The sequence below is a fragment of the Coenobita brevimanus genome, chromosome 26 (genome assembly GCF_032717465.1).
Source record: "Coenobita brevimanus isolate Jiangsu-jjx chromosome 26, ASM3271746v2, whole genome shotgun sequence".
In the NCBI taxonomy this organism is placed as follows: domain Eukaryota; kingdom Metazoa; phylum Arthropoda; class Malacostraca; order Decapoda; family Coenobitidae; genus Coenobita; species Coenobita brevimanus.
In genome coordinates this window covers 22,739,819-22,758,843 of record NC_136979.1, presented here as the reverse complement: position 1 = coordinate 22,758,843, position 19,025 = coordinate 22,739,819, and the positions used below count along the sequence as shown (strand labels likewise).

Below are 19,025 nucleotides of genomic sequence, written 5' to 3'. Positions count from 1 at the left end.
CTCTCATGGTTGTACCTTGCACGGTCAATGAGAGATATTTCTAACAGCCTATTGTAATAAAATGTTCTAACTTCTCAGTACAAAAATAAAAGCATCATCATCCTAAGTCTTATTACCACTTTATGGTAAGGGGTGAAGCATGATCCACAGTTGAGCAAAGAAAATGTACAGGTATTTAAGTGGGAGAACAATCAACAGCATGCCCAGTGAAGTGCACTACTTAGTCAATCAAGCCACTAGAATTCTCACTCTACCTGATACACCGAACCATCTGCACATATATTTTTTTATATTTTATATTATTCTTTCCAGATACACTTCACACACATCACCATCAATATCATCATCACCCATGCCTCTTTTCTGACCCCAGGATGAAATAAAGAAGGGTTTAAACACATACACACACACCGCTCGCTGGTGCAGTGGTAACGTTCCCACTTGCCAACTGGTGGACGGGAGTTCGCGCCTCGCTCAGGTTGCGAAAAGTTTCACTGATGAAGTGGGTGGTTACTGTCCCCCTCGAGCAAGGGGATGGGTGTGTGCGTGTGTGTAGGTCACAGCCTTGCCCTTAGATCGGACTATATGAGCTCTCAGCTCCCTTCCGGGAGGGTAAAAGCTGATGATCACGACCATCAAGTGATCCTGTGACCGACCCGGTGAATTACACACACACACACACACACACACACACACACACACACACACACACACACACACACACACACACACACATTCTGTGAATTTTATGAAATAGGAATCCAGAAGTACGTCCCACAGCACAAAGAAGCAGATAAGAAAATAAAGAAATGGTTCAATACAGAATGTAAAAAATAAAAAAAAAGAAGAGATTTGTTGTGGAATAGATACAGAAGACACAATAGTGAAAGGGCGTATGATAATTACAAACAGGGAAGAAATGATTATACAAGAATAAGGAGGGAAGCCCAAAAACAGTTTGAGGAGGATATAATAAAAGTAGTGATCAACAAAAGCTATTTTACAGCTACATCAGAAGCAACACCAAAGTAAAAGATATAATTCAATCCATTACGGACGAGGGAATCACCTATACACAAGAGAAAGATATTTGTGAAGCGTTAAATAAGAATATCCAATTAGTTTTTACAGAAGAAAAAAAAATTTTGAGAGGGACTATGTGGAACATGCATGTCCACACATACTACCAGATATACAAATATCAGAAAATTAATACAGGAGGAGTTAAGTAAAATTAGACAGAGGAAAAGCAAGCGGTCCTGATGAAATTTCATGTTGGGTACTACGAGAATGTGCAAAGAAGTTAAGTAAACCATTATTTTTAATTTTCAAGAATTCCTTAAGTCAAGGTAAACTACCTGATATTTGGAAGAAAGCAAATATTGTCCCCTTATTCAAGAAAGGAAATAGACAAAATCCACTCAACTACCGACCAGTATCACTGACCAGTGTTGTAAGCAAGGTATTAGAAAAGCTTATAAGAAAAGCTTGGGTAAATCATCTAGAAGAACACAGTATGATAACAGAAAGACAGTTTGGTTTCAGAAAAGGAAAATCATGTGTTACTAATCTGTTGAGCTACTATGACACAGTAATAAACACAATACAGGAAAGAGAAGGATGGGTAGACAGTATCTATTTAGATTTCACCAAAGCATTTGACACAGTACCACACCACAGACTTTTATAGAAACTGTACCATCAAGGAGGAATTCGAGGCAAACTATTTTGTTGGATGCAAGATTTTCTCATAAAAAGAGAAATGAGAACAGTACTAAGGGGAAACTACTCATCATGGAAAGAAGTGACTAGTGGAGTACCACAGGGTTCAGTGCTGGCACCAATCATGTTTTTAGTGTATATAAATGATATAAACAGTAACACTGGATATGAAAGCTATCTGAATATGTTTGCAGATGATGCAAAAATACAAAGGAGAATTACTAACACAGACTCTTGCAAAGAGCTACAAGAAGAATTAAATAAACTTCATGAATGGAGTAGTACATGGCAAATGGAATTCAATGTGGACAAGTGTCGTGTAATCAAGTTTGGTAAAAGTGGAAAGAGACTTGATTGGGATTATACGTTAGGAAATAAAACCCTATACACATCAGAAAGAGAGAAGGACCTAGGTGTGATTATCAGTAACAGACTATCTCCGGCTGACCATATCAACGAGAAGGTACGGAACATGTATACACTGCTTGCAAATATGAGAATAGCATTCACATACATAAATGAAGACATGCTAAGAAGGATAATAACATCATTCATTAGACCAACCCTGGAGTATGCATCAGTAGTCTGGAGTCCTCATCTCAAAAAACACATAGACAAGATTGAAAAAGTTCAAAGGGCTGCTACAAGATGGATACCAAGCTTAAGGGATCTAAGCTATGAAGAAAGACTAAATAAACTGAATCTACCAACACTACAGGAGAGAAGGAAAAGAGGTGACATGATAATGCTATATAAATGCATATCAGGGAAGGAGAAAATAGACATAAATGATTACTTAACATATGGGGAAGCATCAGCAAGAGGACACTGCAAAAAACTGAATAAGAGAGGTGATAAAGATGTAAGGAAATTCAGTTTCCCATACAGAGCAATTGATCAATGGAATGCACTACCGAATGAAATAGTGTGTGCCAAAACAATTCACAAATTTAAAGATATGTACGATAAATATGGTTTAAGACTCGGGACAGTACGAGCTTGACTCATTCCTGTAAAGATACAATTAGGTAAGAACATACACACACACACACACACACACACACACACACACACACACACACACACACACACACACAGTGAACAAGAAACTGTCCAAATGAATGCAATCCCTGTTTGATTCTTTAGCTTTATCATCTTCCATATGTGAGTGATGAAAACTGATGAAGCTAGGGATGTGACAGAGGATCAAGTTTGTTGAATGAAGAATTTACAATATGCAATAGGGAGTGTGGCACCCCTTTTTAAACTGTATAGTTATGAAATCACTCAATCTGGCAGGTGTATGTAATGTATGGCTGTAAGAAATTAGACCTGGGAGATGTAGCATTCCATGGGCTTGTGGGGTGTGTAAATAATCATCTAGTTCAATTGGCATATTCAATGGTGAGTGAATGATTGTCTGGTTCATTTCACTGGGCAAGCTGTTGACAGCTTTCCCACTTTCTCCAGTTTCCTTCTGCATCTTACTGCACCCTATCTTCAGGCTGGGAAATAAGGGTGAAGGTGATGGAGATGACAGCAACGATATTGATGAAAGGCATGCCTGGTGCTGGAAAGGGATGCCTTCATGCTGTGGCATCAATATACCAAGGCAATTCCACTGCCTGGTTACATAAATGTTCCCCTGTTCCCTCCTTATCTCCTAAAAGGATGATGGCAGAATGCAAGGGAAAGGCAACTTCAATCTGCAGGCTTTTGGGTTTTTGTCCAGATGAGCCTTGGGTAATACTACCTACAACATCCAACTGATATAAATGAATATATACAATTACTGTAACCAGAAGTCAAACAATCCATACTGGACTATGTAGCTGCATGGTAAATGCATCCAACGCAGCTGGTAAAACCTGCTAACCTGTGCATCCCTAACAATAATGCTTTCAATCTAATTCTCAGAAACTAACTCATTTCCATGCTATCTAAGTTAACTTTAACATACAATCTATTACCTTCTCCCTTTGCTATAATAGCTTCTTCTCACACATATCAATCATCCTTGATACCTTTCCCATCTCTGGTTTCTTTACTGCTGAGCATATTTCCATTCCATCAACTTCTTTTTGCTCACACACCTCTTTGAAGCCACTACCCACATCACAACAACAGGTCATACAATTTCCATCAATAACCAGTTAGCTTCATCAGTTATACAGGTGAAATAGTACTAGGAAACCATTATTCCAATACACAGTACAGTATATGGTTAGGACAGAGCTATTACCATCACCATTATCATCATCACCAAAATGGTCACACTCCCATTCATTCATCATTCAAGCCCTCAGAATCCTGACTCTAACTAACAGGCATCATCATCAACCATTAATAATCACTGTCATTGTAATCATCACCATCATCTAACTAGGTCAAACTCCCATTCCCTCACATTTCAAGCCCTCAGAATCCTGACTCTGTCTCAACAGCATAAACATCCAACTATTTACTTCATACTACTTGTCAAATACATTGATCCAGAGATGATGTTACCTGGAAAAGTTGCTGGGGAGTGACATTCCTCTTACGCCAAATTTTGCTGACACTGCCGCTGGTAAGGGTAGATGTCTTGGAGTCATCACTCTTGCTGTCAGCTGAATTTGTTTCCTGATCTGTACACCACACCAGCAGATCATTAAAGGACACACTATAGGCTGTAATTCCCCTAAAAATTTTGAATAATAAAGCAAGTGAGAAAGGAAGATGTTAAATCACTGATGATACCAAACCAGTTCCCCGATTAGGTCATACTGGTAACTTTTTTTAAAGCAAGGAAGAAGGAACCAAAGGTCAAAAGCCCACAAGACTATTCCCTCCATGAAAAAAATAAGAACAAAATAAGAGAGCCAACTACCGATAAATATTTCATTACCTGGACACTGTTTCAGAGTAACAATGTCAGGACCAATTTGTTATGCAGAGCACTGTATATCACTCATTACAGAAACACTATAGTTAATAACTTACACTAAGAGCACACAGTCAGGCTTTGGTATGTGATGAACTGGTATGTGATAAGTCCAGTGGTTGCTCAAGGGAACTGGCAGCCAGAGGCAAACGTCTAAAGAAGGGACCCATGTTTTATCAACCTTCAAATCACTAAGTAATAGAAATACTTTACGAGAATCTTTCAAGCCATCCACCGTCCAATTTTTTTACTATCTTGCCAGGAGCATAGTGGCCTGGATCAAGAGTGATCGGTCATTCTTCCCTGAGTTGCAATAACTAAGCAACAAACCCCAACCATTCCTCAGATGTAAAGCCACATAGCCCACATCCAGCTGGAGTGCCATAACCCACTACACTACCCTGTGTCTATTTTGCTAAATATGGTACTTAGACAACCAACAGAGTAAACTGTTTCCTGGTTAGCAGGAAACCATCTGACCTGTCACTCACAGTAAAGTTCCTTGATGGGTGCATTTCATCAAATGAGTGGTTGGTGGGCATCCCCACATGCCACACACTATGAAATCTATTTGAAATATTATCATCATCATCATCATCCAGACCTCCTCTCCCACCCCAGGGCAAGGTGAGGAGTAACAAGGTCCAGACAGCCCAAATTTACCCAGTCCAATGGGCCACACTTCCATTCACTCACCATTCAAGCCCCAGGAATCCTGGCTCTATCTGATACGCCAAAAAAAAATTCACCAAATTCTGTAGCTTCATACAAACGTATCCGATAGAATCAATCCAGACACCGTCACATCAAAAAGGGAAGCCAAATCCCTCATCATGCACTTCTCCTCACAATATTCATCCAACCAGCTCAATCTCTTGTCAGTTCCCTAGCCTCACCAACTTCCAAACCTCTCTTTCTCACACACTCATCCACCATATCCCTCCACCTTCTCCTTGGGCTACCTCGCCCCCTCTCTCCTTCATATTCACTCAGATATACCTTTTTCACCACTCTGTTGTTATCCATTCTCTCCATATGAGCATACCATCTCAGTACTGTACACTCTCTTCGATTCTGGTGTCCACAGACTTCCTCACTCCACATCTTTCACAAATCACATTATTTTGTATCTTATCCAGTCTCTGTACTCCACATACGTTCCTCAGCAGTCCCATCTCCACTGCTCTCACTAATGACTTCATTTTCATGCCACACCATAGTCTCAATCTGTATGTTAAAAGTTAGCACTAACACTCCTTCATGTAAGCCTCATGCAGCTGCAACACTCAAGCCTCTGTTTCTTATCAAGGCCTTCACTGCAACAGCTACTTTCCTTCCTTGTGTCACTCTAATTTCCACTTCTTTTGCACATTTTCCTCTCTTTTCTATCACTGTAACCAGGTATTTGAACTCTCTCACCAATTCCAATCCCTCACCATTCACTGTAACATCACACCAGGAGTCACCTTCTCTCTCAATAACCATCACTTTACTATTTTCTACATTTACTTTCAAGGCATGAAGCTCAAAGACATCAGCAAAACTCTGTACTAGTCAATCAAATTCTTGTCCGGTATTTGCAAGTATTACTGCATCATCAGCATATAACAAATTTGAGATATTCCATCCATCACCATTCATTACCAACGCCATCCCTCTCTCCATTACTCGTGCCTTTACTTTTCTCATCACCCCATCCACATATATACTGAACAACCATGGGTACATCACACAACCTTGTCGCATGCCCACACCGATCATGAACCATTCACATTGATGCCCATTTACCCTTACACATGCTTCACTACCATCATAAAAACTCTTGACGGCACCTAGCAGCTTTCCATTTACACCGCACATGCGCAAGACCTTTCACAATCCTTCTCTGTCTACTTTGTCTTATGCTTTTTCCAGATCCATAAATGCCATAAACAATTTATAGTCCTTCTCACAAACCTTCTCCACTATCTGTCTTACTGCAAATATTTGATCCACAGATCCTCTACCACTCCTAAAGCCATCCTGTTCATCACTCACTAGGACTTCTGATACCTCTCTTACTTTCTCTATAATAATTCTTCCATATACCTTCCCTACCACACTCAATCAACTTATGCCACAAAAATTCCTGCACTCACCTCCCTCACCTTCATTTTTGTACAGGGGTACAATCACAGCCTTTTTCCACTCGACTGGCACAGTTTCACTCATCCATGCCTTCTTACATATCTCCAACAAGCACTTCATTCCCCTCTCTCCATTACACTTACCGTATTTCGCGGCATGTAAGACGCACTTTTTTGTCTCAAAGTTACCTTAAAATATCCCCATGCGTCCTGCACGTTAGACTAAGGCAGGTTAGTTAGGCTCCACTGAGAAGAAACTCTTATAAAGATGATCATCTCAGTGCTTAGCAACCACAAGTGTTTTCTACAGTATGCAGACTTGATTTTATTTTAAAAAATAATATACACTAGTGTGTATATGCAGCAGATGCGAGATCAGAAACACATAAAACTTTCGCGGGTTTGTTTACAGCTCAACTGGCTAACATCGTGAAGATATTTAGCGGTTTAGCAATTTAACAGTTTAGCATCCGCACTATTCCAGCAAGCTAACGTACATTATCACTGGTGAACTGTCTGCTAACCTTCTGAAAGGCAATCATGACCACTTTGCTTGCCATCCATTCACTAACTAGCAAAGCAATCATACTGGAGAGATACTGGCTAGTGAAACTGCCAAGTCATCAAAACAGACTTTCGTCACGTATGGAAATTCAGTAACCCTAATTAGGTCAGTTACTTTTGTGACATTTTGTGAGTGTATATATGCAGCAGATATTAAAACATGCAAGTTCAAGAACACAAAGCATTCACGGTTTGTTTTCAGCTCAAGTGGCCAATACCGTCAAGGGGTTTAGCGGTTTAGCAACTTAGCAGTTTAGTGTCGAGCGTACACCCTACTCTAGCAAGCTAACGTGCTCACTGGTGAACTGTCTGCTAACCTTCTGAAAGGCAATCATGACCACTTTGCTTGCCATCCATTCACTAACTAGCAAAGCAATCATGCTGGAGATATGCTGGCTAGTGAAACTGCCAAGTCATCAAAACAGACTTTCGTCACGTATGGAAATTCAGTAACCCTAATTAGGTCAGTTACTTTTGTGACATTTTGTGAGTGTATATATGCAGCAGATATTAAAACATGCAAGTTCAAGAACACAAAGCATTCACGGGATTATTTTCAGCTCAACTGGCCAATACCGTCAAGTTTAGAAACTTAGCAGTTTAGTGTCTAGTGTACACCCTACTCTAGCAAGCTAACGAAGTTACAGCTTCACTTTTTCAGCCAAGTGAAGTACTTTAGCAATGTCTATGCAACTCAAGGCACACCCAATTACAGTATTTTGTTATGAAAATAGGATAAAATTCACTGAGTAGCATAACTGATGCTATCTATCTATCTATCTATAGCCCGACGCCCTAATCCCGCAAAGGGTGGCCGCAGACAAAACGCCTCCAAGTCACTCTGTCACCCACCATTTGACTCCCCTTCCCCCAACTCACCCCCCCCTCCCTCATATACCTCTCAACTCCATCCCTCCACCTCATCCTCGGTCTACCCCTCCCTCTCCCTCCCTCCACCTCACCTACATACACCCTCTTAGTCAGTCTTTCATTCATAACTGATGCAATATCTGAAATAGCAGTGCCTGACGGGCGTTCATATCAGCATCCGCCATTTCTGCTGTATTCTTAGCAGACGAAGCGATCAGAATAATTGACAACGTTCACTCTCTGCATCTCTGCTGCCTAAGCAAAGCTCTCATGATCGGCAATGGGGATCATTTAGGCCGTAACGTCCAAATTTGTTAGGTTAGGTTGTAAAATCGTTTGCCATTTTGGACGTTACGGCCGAATAGTTAAGGAAGTAGAAGTGGGAAGAGTCAGGCTAGGGAACTGATAATCCGCTTATTATAATCCCTTCAGCCCAGCAATGTATTTTATAGGGTAGTTTATTCATGCTCGTCATATGATTTTATTCAGTTCAGGAAACATGTACTGAGGAGGTTAATGTGGGCTGTATCAAATGCCCCAAGTCTGAATATCGCCTGTGCTCAGTTAAAACGATTGCCAAGTTAAAGTCGTATGACGTGTGGTATAATCAATTCAATGGATGGTACTGAGGACCATTTACTGTATGAGAGTGACAGTGAAACAGTGATGATGACCATGGTGATGACTTCCAGTGATGCTTCAGGACTCGGGGGAAGTAGTGATGAATTCTCAGGATTTGAAGACGAGTGAAATTTTCACCATGTCAGTAAAATGAAGTGAATATAGGTTTTAGGTGATCATGACAGATGCAACCATGGAAAATTTAGGATCAATGGTGCCGTACACCTTTAGTCTTGCACTGACGATGTTTGGATGAATAAATTGTTTGAGATGTTTCATGTCCTTAAGTGATGATATTTATATTGAACAACCAAATACATTTTGATGTTTTTGGCATATAATAAAGCCACTGGGTACTCCAAAATGGACTGATGTAAATGTTTCAGAGGCGAGCGAATGTTGCATGTGGTGTGTACATGTGTGCGTGTGTGTGTGTACCATAGCGACTAGGAGGCAGCAGTGTTAAGACCAAAAATGGATGTTTTCACAGTACTCGAATGTTTTGAGATGGATGTCTGTTTTTAACAAATTCTGGTAAGAGAAATATGCATTTTTAATTGTTGATGCTGCAAAGAAAACAGCTGACAGTAAGGGAGTGATACTGGGAGAAGAGGGTTGAGACAGTTGTCTAGCGCTTGGGATGCAGCAGTGTTGCTAAGAGATAGTTTCACCATTCTCGACATGTTTTGAGATGAATGTCTGTTTTTAGTAAATTGTGATCAGTGAAGAACGTATTTTTAACTGTTGATGCTGCAAGGTAAACATCGCTGACAGTGAGGAAGTGATACTGAGAGGAAGGGGTAGAGACTGCTGTCTAGCGACTGGGAGGCAGCAGTGTTACTAAGGTGTAACAATGGATGTTTTCACCATAGTCAGTATATTTTGAAATGAATGTTTATAGTAAATTATGATCAGTGAAGCATACATTTTTAATTGTTGATGCTGCAAGGCAAACATAGCTGACAGTGAAGGAGTGATACTGAGAGAAGAGAGTAAAAACAGCTGTCTATCGTGTTCCCAAGCAGCCTTGCTATATTGAAGTTTGGTTGTAAAACATTGTAATTTGTGTATTTACAAGTGCTACCTTTTTATATTATTTGTGGAGGTAATTACAGGTTAGTTAGAGTGCATGATTAATGATGGTAGTCGTCTGATATTGTGCTTGAGTCAAGGCAATGTGAGGAAATTCCGTAACAGGTGTGGAATATGACGGGGTTCTTTTAGGATAAATGAACTGATGTGAACATTCATTGTATTTTATGTTTTCGTCAGTGAATGAAAGAATAAGAGTTTATTGACTTCATTTGTGGTTTTAAATTCATAAAATATTAAAAACAGTGTTTATATCAGTTTACTGATACATATTTATCAACAAAGTTGAGATGGCCTCGTGGTTTGAAGTCACGTTTTGTTAAGACGGGGTTTTGTTTTCTCTTTTCCTGTATCATTCTTTGTACATAAAAGAAGAAACTAAAGGATGATGAGCAGTACTGAATAGATTCTGAAAGGTGAGTGTGTATCTAAGTGATAGTGGCTCATATCAGTCACGTTTTGTCAAGAAGGGGCATTGTTTTCTTTTCCTGTACCATTCTTTGTATATAAAAAAAAGAAACCAAAGGCTGATGATCAGTAATGAATAGATTCTGAAAGGTGAGTGTGTATCTGTGTGGTAATGGCTTTTATCAAGAAACCTTACTGCAGTCTTGGTTGGGGCAAACTTTTTTTTCACAGAACTGCCCTGCCAGAATTAGGGTGTGTCTTTCACAATGCTGCGTCTTACATGCCGCGAAATACGGTAATCATCTCTGCATACACCTCATCAGCCCCAGCTGCTTTCCCATTTTTCAGCAACTTCAAGGCGTTCTTCACCTGTGTGAGTGTCACGTTTCCTGGCACTACATTCCTTCTCTGCACACCTCCAAAACCTATCATGCTTACAGCCACTCTGCTCTCTCTATTCCCATTCATTATGCTTTCAAAATATTCTTTTCATTTGGTCCTTACTTCATCACCATGGGTTAATAGTCTACCACTTACATCCTTCACACTCTCACATTTCTTTCTGCTGTCACTTCTACATTTCCACACCTCTTTCCAGAATAACTTCCAATTTTCAGGGTAGTTTGCATTCATTTTTCTTCCTAGATCATCCTTTACCACCTTCTTTTTCCTCTTCACGTAGTTTCTTTATGTGCTTCTTGCTCTCAACATATTCAGTTATTTCAACTGAACCTCTGTTCTGTAACCACATGCACAGTATATACAGTGACAACTCAGCTACAGTATATGATTTGGGTTATGTCAAGTAAAAACCCGTTGTATAATGAATTATTGTAAAACAAAGTCGACATAACATGGAATCAGTGGGGACAGGGAGGAGGCCTATGACCATGGAACCCTTAAAAAAAAAAAAAAAAAAAAAAAAAAAAAACTAGAGAGAGAATAGAAAATTCCTCAAGTGCACAATACACATGTTGACTCAAGCATATGTACCTTAATGACTAAGGGACGTGGCATGATGTGGCTAGTGTCTGACTAAAGCTCAAAGTCACCAATACAGAGTGCTCCCATCACAATCATGGTACGCTGGCTACTTTAAGTACCCGGTACTATTTAAAATATTTTATTTCTTTTTGGACAGACCTTGTATAGATCACTGAGTAAAATTTCACAATCCTTTAAGCCCCTCACGGAACAGGGGACCCCATGCAGCTGCCTGCCTAGTCTGTGTATAGAGTTAAGCCATCAATGGATAAATCAACAGAACAATGATCTAAAAGTTATATTTAGTTTCGGAATAACAATGGTGGAATTCGCTTATATGATAATTGTGATGACCGCTTACGACAATTCCATGCGGATGCACAAGCCAACAGTCAAACGTTTGATCCAGGATGGCCGTCCACTGTTTCCATGCGCAGAACTCCCACCTTAGGCCTCTGCACATGTGGTCTCCTTCGTACAAACCCTTTGAAGACTGCATTTTTGGTCGTCCACTCATTCATGTGTCCTGTACCTATCATCATCTCCCTTGCATTCCCTGTGTTACATAACCATCTCGCACGTGCAGGGCACTCGAAACATCAATCACTACTGCCAAATAACAGTGTAAGTGTGCAACAAATAATGCTGTATGCAACATTAAGTGAAAATACCTTTTTTTCTTAAATGAAATACTTCAATTTGTGACTTGGAAATCATATGCAGTGCTATACCTTGTACCAATTACCGTAATTTGGCCAGGCATGTATGGCAACACTGTTCCCGCTGAGATTCTGATTGGCTGGAGGTGTTTGTTCGTTTTCGTTGTTGTTTAAATCGATACTCTCTTTATTATCAGATGTGATACTGAGTTTGTCGACAATACAATCATCAAAAGCGATTAGAAACCCGTTATATGTTTAACAACAAGGAAATTTTCGTAGGAAGATCTGAGTCACCAAAGTATTATAATAGTCCAAGTCAAGGTCAGCATTCGACAAATTCTTTTATGTCTCCGACAGTCCTTAATATAACAGAAAATTAAGGAAACCTGCTTAATCTAAGCATTGGTATAACATACATTTAAATCTTAAGATCAGTCCGCACCCTTAAATCAAGCCACAACTCTGAATAATTACAAATTCTAATGAAAAGAGGAGTTCTGCGGGGAGGGAGGTTTGAATAAATCGCGAAAAATCAAAGTAGGCTAAAGGAAAACTATTTCATTGTATCTCCTCTATTATCACAGTACGGACTGATCTGATAATTTAAATGTGTTATACCAAAGCTTAGATTAAGTAGGTTTCCATAATTTTCTGTTATATTACGGAATGTAGCAAATTTAAAGGAACTGTTCGAATTCTGACCTTGACTTAGAATTATTATAATAGTTTGTTGACACATATTTATCTTCCTATGAAAATTTCGTTGTTGTTAAATATATAGCGGATCTCTTATTGCTTTTGACGACTGAATTGTCGACAAACTCAGTATCACATCTAATAAAGAGTGTATCGGTTTAAACATCAACGAAATCAAACAAACACCTCCAGCCAATCAGAATCTCGGTGGGAACAGTGTTGCCATACATGCCTGGCCAGATTAATTGGTATGAGGTATACCTCTACCACTCAACCTACCATTTCCATGGAGCATACTGGGCATATTATGGTCGTGAAAAGTTCATCCAAACATTTCACAATCTTATATATACTGTGTGTGTGTGTGTGTGTGTATATATATATATATATATATATATATATATATATATATATATATATTTATCTATCTATTGCCAGACGCCTCAATCCCGTTTGGGGAGGCATCAAACAAATCGCCTCCACGTCGCTCTGTCCCCCGCCATTTCACTGCCCTGCTCCCAACTCACACCCCCCTCTCTCATATACCTCTCCACCCCATCCCTCCATCTCATCCTCGGCCTCCCCCCTCCCTCTTCCCCCCTCCACCTCACTCACATACACTCTCTTCGTCAGTCTTTCACTCTCCATCCTCTCCACATGGCCAAACCACCTCAGTATGTTCCTCATAACACTTCCAATCGCATCCACATCAACACCACAACGCTCCTTTATATCCTCATTCGTCAGCCTGTCTCTCTATGTGACTCCACAGACTCCTCTTAAATAACTCATTTCCACTGCTCTCTTGACTTGTGTCCTTCCAACAACGTCCAACCTTCAATTCCGTACGTTAGAGTTGGTATCACAATACTGTCATGTAGTAACTTTTTCACTTCCATGCTCACTTCCCTGTTTCTTATCACTGCTTTCAAAGAACCAGCAACCTTTCTTCCCTGCTGTACCCTTTCAAGCACTTCACCCTCCAAATCTCCATCCTTACTCATCACACTACCCAAGTACTTAAACATACTCACATTTTCCAATTCCTCACCACCCAACCTCGCTGTACATTCACTGACTTCACCTCTCTCAAAGACCATCACTTTACTCTTCCCTACATTCACCTTTAGATTCCGTTTTTTACACACTCTCTCAAACTCATCCACCAAGCCTTGCAGCTCCCCTTCGTCTTCACTCAACAACACAGTATCATCTGCAAACAACAGTACAGGGAGTTTCCAAACACTATCCTCTCTCACCAGGGCCACTCCAACATCCACTACCCTACCTTGTACCTCTTTTATTACCCCATCCATGTACAGATTGAACAACCATGGAGACATGACACATCCCTGTTTCAAACCAACTTTCAAAGAGAAAAATTCACTTAGTTCACCATCCACACGCACTGCAGCCTTCGCACCATCGTACATACTCTTCACAGCATTCAACAACTTCCCATCTACTCCATATATTCTTAACACTTTCCACAATCCTTGTCTATCCACCCTGTCATATGCTTTCTCCAAATCCATGAAAGCTGCATACAACTTCTTTCCCTTCTCTAGAAACTTTTCCACTAAAGATCTAAGAATGAATATCTGATCTACACAACCTCTTCCCTTCCTAAAGCCTTCCTGTTCTTCTCCAACTAATTCCTCTGTTCTTTCTCTAACTCTGTCAATAAGTATCCTACCATACACTTTTCCAATTATACTAAGAAGACAAATGCCCCTATGATTACCACACACTTCTTTTTCCCCTTTTCCTTTGTACAAGGGAATAATTATACCTGACTTCCAATCCTCCGGGACTCTACCTTCCTCCCAGGCCAATCTGCACATCTTCCACATCCATTCTACTACTATCTCTCCCCCATGCTTCAGCATTTCACCACACACTCCATCAATTCCTGGGGCTTTCCCCAATTTCACTTTCTTCATTGCTTCCACAACTTCTATCCTACTGATTTCTTCCTGTCTTCTCACCTCGCTCCTTCTCCCAGCCACTTATACACGCATTACTTCCATCCTCTACGTTCAACAATTCCTTAAAGTGTTCTCTCCATCTGCTCACTTTTTCTCCCTTCTCCACTAGTAATCTACCATTTTTATCTTTCACTCCCCTGCTAACTTCACTTCCACCCTGTCTTACTCTTTTCACCTCTCTCCAGAACATTTTCTTACAGTTCCTCCACTTAACACTCAAATTCCTTCCAAATTCCTCATCCACTCTCTTCTTACTCTCTCTTACTAATCTTTTCACCTCTCTCTTTCTTTCTACATATAACTCTCTCTTCAGCCTCTCAACTTCTTCCACGCCCCTATTTCTCATCCATTAATTGTATGCTTTCTTCTTTTGTGCCATAGCCTGTTTCACCTCTTCAGTCCACCACGCTGTTCATTGTACCCCCCTCCGTCTTCTCTTCCTTCCACACACCACATCACATGCTGCACATATTTCTTCTGTAAATATCCTACACACACCTTCCACGTCTCCCATCTCCTCCAATTCATATATATATATATATATATATATATATATATATACCCACAGTGGTAGGTGGGGGCACTCACCATCCACTCCTGATGAAGTGCTGCTCTCGGATGCCTACTGTTTCCTCACTTCCTTTCTTGCTTCTGCTTTTGTATTTCTTTCCTTCATTCTTTCCCCTTCTGTCTACAGATGACTGTAAACTAAGTGACATGCCAAATGGTTTCCTGTACACCAGGAAACCATTTATTATGCTAGGTGGTAACCATACAACCAAATTATGACACCTGGTGGTCTAGTGGGTAACTGAGGCACTCCAGTCAGACAGAGCCTCTGCAGGTTTATATCCAATGGATGGTTGGGGTTTATTGCTCACTTACTGCCACTCAGCGATGAGTGAGGCTGGTCACTCTAAACTTAAATGTCAAGACCAACTTGTTTTGCCCCTGGCTCCTACACTCCACATGGGGCAACACTGGATTAGGTGATGGATGGATGGATGGATGTATATATACATTCATATATATAAACATATACAGGTAACTCGCACGGAACACGTGGGTTTCGTTCCTACCGTGCCGTGTTAGGTGCGAAATCGCGTATATTTAAACTACTCCGTATTTTGCTCCCTAGACCCCCCAAATGTGTTGTTTTGCTGTTATCTGTCACTGGTAATCACTAGAAAGCACTTTAAGTGGTTAGAAGGTTTATTTAATGTTATAACTCACAAATACAGTACTCCACAGCAAAACATCAACACACAAATACTGTACGTAAACACAAGGAAACATTCCAACGCCGATCATAGGTAATCATATAAATCAGGTTAACTGGTACCAGTGCTTTAACTTACAAGTACATACCAGAACAGTACATATTTAACTTAGAAATGCAGTACTGTGATATCGAATGATTTCAGTACATAATGTTAGGAATGGCTTGGGAAAAAAAAAATGTTATGAATACATTTTCACCTTTTTGATATATGTTTATGGTAGTTTCGAGTTATTTTTTACGTTATCGTTGTGCCCATGCTTGGAAAAGGAAGCGAAAGAGTTGAATTTTCAGTCCTAAATTAGAAAACTGCACGTCCTCCAAGGCTAGATTCTGCCACGGGAGAATAAAGTGGAGGGTCAGTCCGATTAGCAATAAGGAAGTTGTGTCACAACTTCCAGCTCCCACACCACGAGAATGGCTAAAAATAGAATCGTAATGCAGTTTCAGAACTAACAATAAGTCTAATTATTACGAATACAGATACAAAGCAGAAATAAATACAGGTACATTTACAGACGGGGAAAACGTACTTCTTCCGTCATAACATGTTCATCTTTCTCTATCATTTTATGTTCATCTTTATCATTTTACCTTGTTATTTTCGCAATATATATTGCTGTCTCGTAAACAGGGTGGTTGATTGTGTTTTGCAAGGGAGGAAAAAGGTTGTATTTTCTGTCTGGGTCGAGATAATGGGTGTAACTATGTGTGGTTAGGCATGGCCACGAGCGAAAAAATCGTACATCCACTCACCACGATAGCAGGTGGTGAACTGACAGATGATACATGAGAGGGTGAAGTCAAGGTCAGTCTCATGTCCCAGATTTTCGTTCACTTCCCGAAAGTTTTCACAGTTTTCTACAAGTTACTTTGCATTAAATGATCCAGATCATTACAGCAAACCTGAGCAAATAGGTAAAGATACCAAGACAAAAATGTATTTTTCTCTGATTATAAGTCTTTAACGAACAAACAAAAATGGCAATATTCCGACGCCGATCATGGGTAATCATATAAATCAGGTTAACTGGTTACAAGGCTTTATTTAATGCTTTAATTGCTTACAAGTACATACCAGAACAGTAAATATTTAACTTACAAATACAGTACTGTAGAAAAGCAGTACAGTAAGAGTTTAACGAACAAAGAAGGCAATATTCCGACGCCGATCATGGGTAATCATATAATTCGGGTTAACTGGTTACAAGGCTTTATTTAATGATTTAACTTTATTTAAGTGCTTACAAGTACAGTACTTACGAGAACAGTAAATATTTAACTTACAAATACTGTACAGTACTGTGGGAGAAACGAACAAATAAAAAAGGCAATATTCTGACGCCTATCAGGTAAACTGGTTATAAGACTTTAATTCTTGCTTTAACGTTATTTAATAGTACTTTAAGTTGCACATAAATTTACCAGAATAGTACAGTACTGTAAATATTTAACTTACAAATACTGTGCTACTGTACTTAGGAATGTCTCACTGAATAATTTCCCGCCTAGATCGTCACGTAATCAAAACAAACCGCGCGCTGCGGTGACGTTCGAGGATTTGATCTTTCAAAGGCCTCTCCAGCGTTAATTTGTAGTTTTCATAATGGTTTTTTAATCTTACGTTGTCTTATATGTATCCCAGCCCTTACCGTGTATAATTGCGAGCGCGTTCCGTGAGATCGTGTTCCGTGCGAGTTACCTGTATATATATACGGTTACCGCAAATGGACTTATGACCTTCCCCCAAAAGGTAGTAAAAAACACAGAAATCATAGTATATCACAATGGCTGTTCATGAAATGCCATTCATTAATATGAAATCATGTCTCCCTTGTTTTTCAGGGCCAGTTCGATGCATTTTGGCATGGAATCACTTACATCTCTAAAGTAATCCAAGGATATTTCTTTGCACCAAACATTTGTCAGTTCAGTCTTGAGGTTGTCCAGATTGGGTGTCTTCTTCTCTGCCATGATTTTCTTTATCTTTGCCCTGCAGTTATCTATCGGATTTAGATCTGGACTGTTGCCAGGCCAGTCTAGGACCTCACTCCGATTATCCTGAAGCCATTTTGTCACCTTTCTTGACTTATGACATGGAGCTGAATCATGCATGAAAAAGTCGCACCCATGAATAGCAAAAAAGTTTAACAAATGATCTTTAAGAACTTCAATGTACCGGCCACCATTCATCATCAAGTTCTTAGGAAGAAAGTAGAGGCCTCCCCTTCCCATTTCATCTGAGAAACACTCCCATGCCATTACTGATTGTGGGTGCTTAACAGTCAGCACCGTGTAAGCAGGGTCATATCGACTACGGGAGGCAGGACAACGAACCTTGACAGAATGCACCAGGAACAGTTCAAATGTGCATTCATCGGAAAACATAACTTTTCTCCACTCATCCGATGTCCAGTGTGCATAATTCTTGGCAAACTGAATGCGTTGCTTCTTCATGCGGTCAGTGAGAAGCAGTTTCTTGGCTGCGGTGCAGCTTGGCAATCCCTGTTCCTCCTGCAAGCGGTGTTGGATAGTTAGAATTGAGAGATCTTGTAACAGCTGGGAATGCATTCTCTTCAATTCTGCTGCTGTCAGTCGAGGATTCCTGATTACTTCCCTCCTCTGAAGCATAACTGTACCTCTGGAAGTTGTCTTCTGCCATGCTTGTGCTCTGGTGCGACATCAGGTGGCAGGCCATGCGCTGCAGCAAGAATCTTCATGATGGTCAACTTTGCGCATCCAGTATGTTCACAAATCGTGTTGACAGGGACATTATCCTGCCTCCATGCAATGATATGGACCGTCTCATCCCTTGAGCAGTACTTTCAAAGCATGACAACTCAACTCTAGGAAAATAACAAGGCGAACAATAATGCAAATGAAAAAAGAGGGAGGTGCAAGCTCGGAGCAACGGGAACATATACTCCCACTCTCACTTCTGGGCAAGCACTGACGTGCTGAGTGTTTCAACACCTCCCGCCAACAGCAGAGGAGTTGCCAGTTACTTCTTGCCCAAAAAATTCACTTGGTAGAGGTGGAAACACAAAGACAGACAACTCTCCCATAGCAATTCTGTGTGTAGGTCCTCTG

At 40.2% G+C, this 19,025-nt stretch overlaps 1 protein-coding gene across 1 annotated transcript in view; it reads right to left on the bottom strand.

The window, feature by feature from the left end:
- Nucleotides 1-19,025, bottom strand: part of LOC145394076 (transmembrane protein 209) — a 478,224-nt gene that overhangs the window by 144,856 nt on the left and 314,343 nt on the right. Inside the window, exon 8 of the mRNA XM_080268043.1 lies at nucleotides 4,231-4,349. Coding sequence (XP_080124169.1) covers nucleotides 4,231-4,349 — 119 coding nt within the window. The remainder of the gene's footprint in view (nucleotides 1-4,230; nucleotides 4,350-19,025) is intronic.